Genomic DNA, 11,454 nt, shown 5'->3' on the forward strand with positions numbered 1-11,454 from the left:
TTTATTTTGAATGGGGACTCAGGGCCCAAAGAAGGAACTGGACTTGCCCAAGGATGCAGCACGAGGCACTGGCAGAGCCAGGAGTGGGATCCAGTCCAGCATGTGACTGCCACTTCACCTTCCTTAGCTGCCAACCTTCCCAAAACTGAAGGCAGAGGAGTGGACTTCTTGCTTTCTGGCCTGGTGGGGAGTGTTTGGCCCGGTAGCAAGCTGACTTAATTACCCAGAGCGTGAGGTGCCACTTTGACCTAATACATCCAGCCTCCCTTCTCTGCCTCTTCTTGGAGCTGGGCCAGGTGCCACCCACCCACCCAAACACATCCCGACCCAAGAGCGAGCAGATCCAGCTGCAAAGTGAAGCCCAAGGCCCTCAGGACTCTCAGCATCAATTGGCTTGAGAGCACTGTTTCTAGCTGGTCTCTTGGATTCCCAGCTCCCACCCAAGACTTCGCTTCATGTCTCTCCTGACCCTTCTGAGGTAGCACGCAGGCTGGCGCCGACCTGTTCTAGGACTCCTTAGAGAGGAGTCAGGCAGACAGGGTCCAGCTGAGATGAGGAGAAGCGGAGGCAAACCAAGGAGAGGCAAGGAACCCCACTTAGCATCCTCGGCCAAAATCTGGGCCTCCCAGAATCTCAGCAAAAAGCCACAGGCAATGAACCATGCCGCTTCAAGAAAACTGGAAACGGTGCAGCTGGGCAGTGGTGCTCGGGAGTCTGTGGTTGAGGACTGAAAATAGCTCAGCCGGTCACCCACAGACAGTTCAGTTCTCTGCCCAAAAGCATTTCTCTGAGGGCCTATATCCCTCCTCCTTTAAGAAAAATGTAGCCAAGTAGTGGCGAAGCAACCAGGGAAGCCCCAGTGATCCTGTCCCCACCAGCAGATCCGACCCAACCCTATGTACTTGGCAGGAATGGCGGGGGTCCTGGGAGCTACCATCCATCTCCCTGTACTGGCTTCTGTAGGGCTCCAAGAGGCTCTTCGAACGGCTCCTGCCAGCACCACACTTAGTCTACAGTGGACAACGCAGTGACAGGGTCTTCAAATCCCCACCGGCCACCCTTGCTCTTTCTAGAAGGGAGAGTTCCTGACTCCCACCTGTTTATTCCCGTGGCAGGTTTTAGAATCAGTATGTGAAACTCTAAGAACACGTTCTCTTGGGGTTTTGTGATGGTTTTCAATCTTGCATTTAATTGGAGCAGAAAGTGGACATAACCAGATTGACCTGCTGGAGGAGCAGGGCCAACTCCATTTCCCCTAGTTTCCCGATTTTCAGGCCACGTGCTGGAGGCCATGTGAGCTGGAGCCAAGCAGCTCCTTCCTCCAGGGAGTGGAAGAGGCTGAGGCCCAGCCTCAGGCCCGTGCTCTCTCCCCAGTGCCCTGGTGCTGCTGATTGCTCAAGAGAAGGAAAGGAACGTGTTTGACCAGCGTGCCGTGGAGAACGAGCTTCTGGCCAAGTAAGGGAGGGAGGGGTGGCCCCAGGGGTAACCCTAGGCTTGGGTAAGGGCATTCAGAACAAACAAAACTGCCACTGTCCCCTGCCAACTCGTCCTAGGAGCATTCACGTAATCCGGCGAAGCTTCAAAGATGTCGCTGAGAGGGGCTCTCTGGACCAAGACCGAAGACTGTTTATGTAAGTGGTCAGGGAACATTCCCTCTTCCTGCCTGCTACCCTCTTCCTCAAATGGTTCTATCCACTGGGAGATGTGATAACTTGTTTTCTTCTCTCAGGATGGCAGGTCTGAGTTCGGAAATAGTCTGCCCCGGAAATGCTGGAGCAGGCCAGCCAAGGCCAGCTTCTGAGGGGCTGCATCGATGAGCTATGGGCATCTGGATAAGGGCATTCTTACCAGTAACCTTGGTTTTTATGTGTGCCCAGGCTGCCAAAGTTTGATTGACCTTCTTGGTCAAGTCCAGCCTGAGCTGTTGAGCTGGGCAGTCAGGAAGGAAGAGGGGCAGTCGGCTCATTTGGTGATTGATCTAGGTGTCACACTCGGAGGTCAGGCAAGACTCATGGGGCCCTAGTTGGTGTTCGAGTCTTGGCTCTCCCCGCCTCTCCCCTCCAGGGACCACAAGGTGGCCTTGAGGCCACGGCTTCTGGTCGTATTGCCCTGTGAACTACCTGCACGCAGTCCCACAATCTCACTTGCTATGTTTAAGCAGTGTTTTTATCCTATCCAAACAAGCTGGTTATTTTCTTTTCCAGTTCCAATAGATAAATCAGGCTCAGTCAAAAGAAAAGGGGAAGAAGTTTAAAAAAATAGTCCGTGTCTTAATTTAAAAACCGAACTCACTGCCCTCGAGTTGATGCCGACTCGTAGTGACCCTACAGGACAGGGTTGAACTGCCCCTGGGAGCTCCCGAGACTGTAACTCTTTATGGGAATAGAAAATTCCATCTTTCTCCCTTGCAGCAGCTGGTGGTTTCAAACTGCTCTCTTACTTAGGCACTCATCATTTGGAATCACCTTTCCCGCTTGTTTTTGCTAAATATGGCAGTATTTTTCTGATGTTCAGTAATTATCCCACTGTTTGAATGTAAGGGACACTGGTAGTGCTGTCAGGTAAATGCTGAACTGCTAACCGTAAGGGGGGTGGTTCAAACTCACCTACCACTCTGCAGGAGACAGATGAGGCTCTTGCTCCTGTAAGGCTTTGCAGCCTGAGAAACCCCAAAAAAGGGTCATTATGAAGCAGAATCAACTTGATGGCAGTGGAGTTTGTATGTGTGTGTGTGTAGGAAGGGTGGGGGGCTAAATTTACCTACTTCAATTCCGATTACCAGCTGGTTGCCCTTCTGGAATGCCTTCTAAAGGTCTCATTGACCTTCCTAGAATACCTTGAGATCTTCACAATTCAAAAGCAGCTTTCTTCAGCAGTCTTGACACCCCTTCCTGCACACCTCCATGGGGCAGTTACCTACTTCTACTGATTCCAACGACCTCCTGTCCCTACTCCCATTCTGGACTGACTTTCAAAGGGGCCGAGGTTATTCGGATGCACCCAGGAGCTGACTGAACCACCGAACACTTCCGTGATAGTTTGATACAGCTGTTTCCATTGTGTATTCCAGGGATGGCCAGGAAGTTGCTGTGGTGTACTTCCGAGATGGCTACATGCCGAGTCAGTATAGTCCACAGGTTGGTATTTTGTTTGACCAGTCATGTGTGTGTGTGTGTGTGTCTGTGTGCGCGCGCGCGCGCGCACGTGCACGCGCATGTATGTAGAGAGAGAGAGATTGATTTGAGTTGGTTTACATTTCAGACCATTTTTCCCCCAGCAACTTAAACAACTTATCAAACCTCCCAATAGCTTGCCCTGCCTCTCCCCACTTCCCCCTCTTCTCTCTCTTCCCCTTCTCCCAAGTTAACATCTGTCTACCTCTAACCCATTACTTGCCCTTCTGTTTCCCTCTTACCCCTGGTAACCCTCAAAGGCTTTCTTTTGCTATGAAAACCTTTATCTTGATGTTTTTCCTTTGTAACCACAGTCTTGCACATTTGCCCCTTTGTGATCGACTAACTTCACCCAGCATCATGTTCTCCAAATCCATCCGTGTCCTGAAGTGTCTCAGTTTCATCATCAATCTTAAGCGATACGTAGCGCTGCCTTGTGTGGACATACCAAAGTTTAGTTGTGCATTGGCCCCCGATGAGCATGTAGGCTGTCTTCCAACTTCTTGCTGTTGTGAACAGAGCTGCAGTGAACATGACTTTGTTTCTCTAGGCTCCCTACCAAGTAGCACACTTGCTGGGTGGTATAGTATTTCTATTCCCAGCTGTTCGCAGAAGCACAGTGGCCGTACAGTTTACAGTGCCCCCAGCAGTACTGGAGAGCTCCACTCTCTCCGCATCCTGCAGGCATTGGTTGGTTCCTGTTTTATCCTTTCTGAACTCTGCTGTCAATGCTGGTAAGCGGCGGTATCTCATCAGTCTTGTGATTTGCATCTCTCGAATGGCTAGTGAACATTAGACCATTCTTTTGCCCTCTGGGATGTGCCAGCGCGCTAGAGAGACCCAACTCAGGCGTCACAACAACCTGGGATTCTCCCTGGGCCCTGGCTTCAGTTTCCCTTCAGGGAACTTGTTGCTCAAACGTCCTGTTGTCTTGCACGTTTTTTTCCTACCTCTCACTCTCCACAAACAACACTGTCTTTCAGAATCTTGACTCCTCAGGAATCCAAGGGACTCAGGCCGCTCACACTCTTTCCAGTGGTAGGGTGCTGAATGCTACTGTCTGTCCCTCTGAGGGGGAACAGCCCCCGTGGGGAGCACTTGTGGATTTTTATGATGGAAATACTCCCACTGTGGTCAATCTCAAGTGCCCCCAATTATCATCCCCGAGCAGAGTTGGGAAGAGATGCCAACTATAGCACACCACTGGCCATTTTCTTCCCCTCCATGCTTGCTGATCCTTTATCTGTGGCAGAAAGTTGTTTTTTGTTTTGTTTTTTTAACCATCTAGCTCATTCACGATAAGGACATTAATGATTATAGCACTTTAGCTTACTACCCTACCAGGTAGTTTCAAGTTACTCTCCACATCCATAATTTCATGTATTCCTTATCATCACTCCCTGAGGTCTACAATGATCTCCATTATACAGATGGCAACACTAAAGTTTGGAGAGATGCCAGGTCCCACAGGGAGTTGCCAGGCTCTCTGACCCTTAGTCCAGTGGCTTCCCCAGCACACCATTCTCCCCAAATGTCCCACCATGCCCACAACGTCCTGTTCTCTGTTAGTGGAAGGTCAAGGAAGAAATTAATTGGAAAGTTTTAGGAGTCGGAGGCTGGGGGTCATGAAACTCCGTCTCTGTGATCAGAGTCCTCTCTGGAACTCAGCTTCACCAGCTTAGCTAAGGGAATGACATTTTACAAAATGAGGGAATACACTTCGTTCAATCTAGAATTCTCCCTAAAGCTTCGCTCGATGAGGTACCGAAATCTTGAGCAGTGGTGTGAACGCGCTGACTGGAGCAGAGAGAAGTTGTCCAGTGGGGAAACGAGCTCCAGGTCCTAGGTCAGTGGGGCTGGAGGCAAGAGGCCAAAGGAAAGTTACCAAGAGAAACAAGGTGGTGCTGACAAGAAGAGAAGGTTTGCAACCTGACTGAAACCAAACTCACTGCCGTCAAGTCGACTCTGACTCAGAGCGACCTTCTAGGAAGGTAGAACTGTGAGTTCCCAAGACAGTAGCTCTTTATGGGAGTAGAAAGCCCCATCTTTCTACTGTGGAATGACTGGTTTTGAACTGTGACCTGGTGTAGCCACTGCACCACCGGGGCTCCTCAGGTTGGGAACAAGGGGGTCAGGTTTGCAAGACTTGACCATGAGTAAGTCCCTAATCCCGTCTGGGTTTTGCTTTCTCTCTCTTTCACAATGGGGTGTTCTCTGGGTTCCTTTCTGATGTCCCGGCAGGGACACTTCCTGGAACACCAGTCCAGTTGTCAGGTGGCTGAGCTATAACTGGAAATCAGGCAAAGGGGCACCAAGTGTATCAAAGGCAGGCCAGCATGGGGATCGAGCTTTGCTCCTTCGGCTGCAGCCTAGATCCTACTGGGGGTAGAAGGCAAGTATAGACCATTCCCATAGTGCCTGAGGAGGAGGACCAGAGCTGTGAGATGTGATCCCCTGCTGCGCCCTGCTTCACACACACCTGAATTCTGGACACACCAACCCATTCATCCTGTGATTATGCACCTGCGGCCCTTATGTCTATTGTTGTGCTACCTTGAGCTGCACCTGTTTTCAAGACCTCACTCCAATTTCACTTCATTCAAACCCACAACAGATTGAGCACCTACAAAATGCCAGACACTATGTTAGGCACCTTGAGCCACCACTAAAAAAACCCACGAGCCACTCTGAGGGAGAAAGCTGAGGCTGTCTACACTTATAAAGGTTCACAAAGCCTCACAAATCCACAGGGCAGCTCTACTCTGTCCTACAGGGGCATTTGTATCAGAATGGACTTGATGGCAGTGAGTCCGTCTGTCCATCCGCCCTGATAAAGCTGACGACAGTCTGGTCAGGGGGATGGATGTCAGAAAGTTAAAAAAGAAAAATAAGTTTCACTGTTTGTGGGGTTTTGTTTGTTTGGGTGTGTGTTTGTTTGTTTTTGCCAGCTAGGGAATGAAACTACAGAGTGAAATGAGACGTATGGGAAACCTGCATTAAATAGGGTTCAGAGACGGCTTCTTGGAGAATGACTTTGAGGCAAGGCATAAGGATAAATAGGATCCAGCCATCACGGGGAACTATGAAAGCATTCCAGGCAGTGGGAAAAGCAGCATGCATGCAGGCCCTGTGGAGGGAATGGGGCTGTGCCTGGGAGGACAGACAGGCCATGTGGCTGGAACCCAGATGCGGGGGCTGGAGGGTGGCAGGCGAGGTTGAAGAAGTAGACAGAGGCCTATCCTATAGGCCGTGGTCAGGAGTTGGGATTTACTTTGGAGAACGCTGGGAAGCTGAGTTCATAAGCTAGTGGCCCACCTTCAGACCTCTTCCTCGGTTTCTCTATGCTCTGAAGCCTTTGATCATGTCCTGCCTTCAAGTTTAGTTCTGTGCCAGGGCGCTAGAAGTAGGGCTCTCCGAAGGCAAGAACTCTGTAGACAAGGAGGGAATCACACCTGCCTCACACAGGTAGTATAGTATCCCGGGGAAACCCTGGGGATAAAAGGTGAAATTAAAATAAAAGTCAAATTCCTTTTGCCTTCGTCCCTGTGTAGAACTGGGCAGCACGTCTGCTGCTGGAGAGATCATGTGCCGTCAAGTGTCCGGACATTGCCACCCAACTGGCTGGGACTAAGAAGGTGCAGCAGGAGCTGAGCCGGACAGGTGTGCTGGAGATGCTGCTACCTGGCCAGCCTGAGGCTGTGGCCCGCCTCCGTGCCACCTTTGCTGGCCTCTACTCACTGGACATGGTGTGTGGGCAGCCCGTTTCTCCTACTGCAGGCCTCTTCGGAGGCAGCCCATGGAGGCCAATGTGCTGGGGCTGGATGTGGTCAGAGATCCTCTGTGAGGACCATTAGAGGCCTAAGGTGGGCGGGGGCATCCTCTTGACTGGATGATGGGGGTACGCATGGTAACTAAGGGAAGGGACTGGTGCAGACAGGAAGGGAAACCGCTGCACCTTACAGGTCTGCTGCTGCAGAGCCCTGAGTGGTTGCCAGAGAAAGGCCTGTTCTCACAGACCTGTTCCTCTCGCAGGGAGCGGGATGGGGGTCATATCCAGAGAGTAGCACCCAGCCTGAAAGGGCTTATGGTTGTCCCGCATCTGCTCTTGCCTCTTTGGCTTTAAGACTGCTGGTGACGGCTTGCTTGCCTCCCACCAGGGTGAAGAAGGGGACCGGGTAATCGCTGAGGCCCTTGCCGCTCCCAACCGGTTTGTGCTGAAGCCCCAGAGAGAGGGAGGAGGTGAGTATCACCCTGTGCAAGGCTGCTCAGGGAGAGGGGACCAGAGGCCGTCACCAGCGCTGACTGGCACTTGCTATGGGCACAGCCTTGCTCTGGGGAGATACAAGAGGAAGGCCCACACCTTGGTCAATGTCCCAGCAGACCCAGTAGCCTATGTTGAGGCGTACAGGGCGATTTGGCCAAGTTTAGCTTGAGCCTGTGGGGGCCTGGTGGGGAGTGGGGAAATAATCAGAGATTGCATGGAACATTTATCTGTCTTCCTGCCTAATCTAAAGCCCCTTGAGTCCAGAAGGGATTATTATTTTCATCTTGCTCTTAAGGGATGGGCAGGAATTTCCCGGGTACAAAAAACAACAACCCAGGAAGAGCATCCATACAGAAGGACCCACCACAGCTTGGAGATTAATGAGTAACTAGTGAGCGTGGATGCAATGATTGGGGCTAGGCAAGATGGTTTGGCCCTTGTTTATAAAAGGCATTAATAGAAGTGAGGAAACTGGGCTTTATTCTGAGGATAGTAGGAAGCCACCAAGGAATTTTTATGAAGGAAGGGTGCCATCCAGGGCCCATGTTTCAGTAAAGTGTGGCCTGGACTATGGGCAACATTGGTGAGAGACCACGGAGAAGGCTGGCTGTTCAGAAGAGCCGTAAAGAAAGAGACCTGAGCAAGGGCTATCACCGTGTGGAGAAAGCGGTTTGAGGTAGTGACTGACAGCGAACCCGAGAGAACAGAGATAGGAGTTAACAATGACGCTGAGATGCCTTCCACCTGATTGGAATTGGGAAGCTCCGGGAAGGACGGGGTGAAGCAGAAGTAATGAACTCTGCTTGGGCACTTGGAGTTTGTTGCGGGTCTGTGGGCATCCACATGATGTCTAGAGCAGGGAGCTTGAGATGGCGATCTGGGAGTTCATATAGCTGGAGCCTTGGGCATGGAAGAGCGCTCTCGCTGGGGAAATGTGTGTCTACGGAGAATGAGGTTCTTATGGAACCCCAACACTTAAGAGCCGGTGGTGGAAAATCACACAGCTAGGACAACCAGGGCGGAACAGTGTGGACGTGCACATGGGTGAGTAAGGGCTCTCCTGCCAAGGCTGACACTCTGTCCTTGGTCATCAGGCTGGCACTGCCCTCATTGAGCTGATGTTGGGAAGGAGGCTTCTGACAAATAGCCCACTCAGGCTTGCCCACATGACCCCCAGAAGTGAGGACATCAGTTGAGGGGGGGCACACAGAGGGTCCAGAGTAACTAGCCAGTGCATTTGCAGGTAACAACCTATACGGAGAAGAGATGGTGCAGACACTGCAGCGGCTGAAGGACAGTGAGGAGAGAGCCTCCTATATCCTCATGGAGAAGATCGAACCTGAGCCTTTTGGGAATTGCCTGCTACGGCCTGGCAGCCCTGCCCGAGTGGTCCAGTGCATCTCAGAGCTGGGCATCTTTGGGGTGTATGTCAGGTGAGCAGTCAGAGGGGCTCTTCCGATTACCTCCTAGCCAGAATGCCAAGCAAGCCAGCCTGGAAGGAGCACTGGACTGATTGAATCCTGGAGGCAGGCCCAGCTCTGCCAGTCCTTGGCTGTCATACCTGTTTCTTTTTCTATCAAATGAGACCAATGACCCGTGACCTCACAGAATTAGCAACTGAAGGCCACATGAGATACACCTGAAAGGAAATTTCAGCACACATACACACACACCACCCCCACCCTCAACCAACCCTGGCCTAGGAGCCCTGGTAGTGGATCAATCAGCAGTTTGAACCGACCAGTGCTTCCGCAGAAGAAAACACCTGGTGATCTGCTTCCATAAAGACTTCAGGCCCTTAAGGAACTCTACAGGGCAGCTCTACTGTTATAGAGGGTTGCTTTTGAGTCGGAATGGACAGCACCTAAGAACATAAAAAGCATTATGTAGGCAAGTTCAGGGGGCCAGCCCCTGCATTGAACATTAGGACTACTGATCAGATTGTGCTAAATCAAGAAGACTCAGGCTTGTGTATGCCAACAGCTCCTGGTCCCTCATGCTCCTTCCTTCAAAATAGACTCTAAGATAGAGATGCCCTCCATACACTGCCCGCTCCCAACCCCCACCACCTTGATCATTTCTACCTGTACCTTCCCACCATCCCCAACACCACCTTAGCCATCTTGAGGGAAGTAGAAAAGGAAATTCATCGCTACTGAGCACAGAATGCGAACCTAGCATCATGCCAAGTGTCCTAGCCTTACTTAATTCCCACGACCATATTGCAAAGTAAGATGTTCTATTTTCCCTATTTTAAATTGAGATTTTAAAAAATGTAACATGCTCAAAGATGCCAAGCTAGTAACATCCAAGCTAGGAATCAAACCCAAATCTGAGTCCAAACTCCTAGCATTTTCTTGAGGCTAAGTCATTCATGCTTTGCTCAGCTGGGACCTGTGACGGGTTCTGAGTGCAGGTAAGAGTTGTGTATCTCCTGCCATCCCTGCAGGCAAGGAAAGACACTTGTGATGAATAAGCACGTGGGGCACCTGCTTCGAACCAAAGCCATTGAGCATGCTGATGGTGGAGTGGCAGCAGGAGTGGCAGTCCTGGACAACCCGTACCCTGAAGGAGGAACAGTCCCTCTGCCCTTCTGAGAGGTCGCCCTCCTCTGCCTCAGAGGCCTCTCGAGTCTTCATAGAAGGGCAAATTCTGGATACCTTGCCCCATTCCACATCTGAGTAGCAGATAAGCTATGTTTCCCTTGAATGAGATCCTGAGGTCCTCAGATCCTTGGCCTGTGAGCACAGCTGACGGGAACCTACTCAGGTAAAGGTCCATGAACGCTGCCTCACTCCAGTCAGCCCTCATCAACCTTGCCAGCAGGTTCCAGCGCCGGCTCGGGATAGGACTGAAGTGGAAGGACGTAGCCTTTCTCAACTCCGCCTTAAATAAAACGATGTTGCTGTTTCTGTGGTTCCTTGGGTTGTGTGTATAGGGGACGCGCCATCATTGGAGTCAGCCCACTCACGGTGGCTTGGAGGTGACTGGCATCATGGTCTCCCTAGACTTAGCCCCTCTGACCCCGAAGTTCCAATCCTTAGTTGCTCCCTTCAAATCCAAAAGAAGAAAGAGGGTCTCTGGCAGGAGTGCAAGGGTGAGCATAGCCGTGATGGGACCCCGTCTGTCGGCTGTGAACTGGCTTCAACTGCTTTTGAGTTTTCTGCTCAACTGGAGGATTTGTCAGGAGGCCTGTGAGTGAAGGCTGCCCATCTCTGCCCAAACCAAAAGTCTCAAAAAGAGGCATGGGGATAGACCTGGGGAACCACTCTCTTTCTATCCCCTTCCCAGCCCCGCCAACACCCCAAGTCAGAGCAGCTACATGCCTCAGAGGTCACAGGTTTAGATCTCAATAAAGTCGAATATCGTGATAAAGTGAGTCACCTTTTTATGTCTGCACTACACTGTAATTATTAAATGTGCAATACCGTGATGAAAAAAGTTTGAAATACTATGAGGATGGCCAGATCGTGACACAGACAGAAAGTGAGCAATGCTATTGTAGATTTACTCACCGTGGGGTTGCCACAAACCTTTAATTTGTGATGGGGGAAAAAAAACCATATCTAGATGACGGGGGAGGAGGAGAGACTGGAGCACATCCTGGCCCACTAGGCCTTGAGGATGATGACCCCAAATAGAGCAGCCAGTCCACAGAGAGGACCACATGGCCAGCCCCACTATGAAACGTGATGCCCCTCACTGGCCCATGGCCCTGCGGGGGACAACACCAGTGACACAGTGTGGGAATTGCGCCTGATCTGACCCCGTCATGCTGAGGCATGGCACTGGGGGGGTGCAGCGGAACAGCAGGGGAGGGGAGTAGCAAGATCCCTAGGGAATGTTGAGGGTGGACATTGGAGACAGGGCATGGTGCCTGATATAGTTTATTATGCCAGCCTGGCTGATAAATACAAGTGGTTAGTGCCCCAACAGGCTAGACTGGAAAACACAAGTTTTTCTTGCTTGGTATATTTTAATTTGTTCTTCGTCAGTGGATTGATGTTGTTGCTGTTT

The 11,454-nt window shown here is 51.1% G+C and overlaps 1 protein-coding gene across 2 annotated transcripts in view; it reads left to right on the forward strand.

The window, feature by feature from the left end:
• GSS (glutathione synthetase) overlaps positions 1–10,347 on the forward strand; it is a 28,084-nt gene extending 17,737 nt beyond the window's left edge. For both annotated transcript variants that reach the window (XM_004698239.2, XM_045295413.1), the window contains 7 exons: positions 1,375–1,455; positions 1,554–1,631; positions 3,071–3,137; positions 6,725–6,919; positions 7,331–7,412; positions 8,681–8,870; positions 9,887–10,347. In XM_004698239.2, the coding sequence (XP_004698296.1) occupies positions 1,375–1,455; positions 1,554–1,631; positions 3,071–3,137; positions 6,725–6,919; positions 7,331–7,412; positions 8,681–8,870; positions 9,887–10,034 (841 nt within the window). In that variant the 3' untranslated portion in view covers positions 10,035–10,347. The remainder of the gene's footprint in view (positions 1–1,374; positions 1,456–1,553; positions 1,632–3,070; positions 3,138–6,724; positions 6,920–7,330; positions 7,413–8,680; positions 8,871–9,886) is intronic.
• Positions 10,348–11,454: the final 1,107 nt, after the last annotated feature.

This window comes from Echinops telfairi, unplaced genomic scaffold, assembly GCF_000313985.2.
Source record: "Echinops telfairi isolate 266 unplaced genomic scaffold, ASM31398v2 ScPeMD7_5592;HRSCAF=6446, whole genome shotgun sequence".
Lineage (NCBI taxonomy): Eukaryota > Metazoa > Chordata > Mammalia > Afrosoricida > Tenrecidae > Echinops > Echinops telfairi.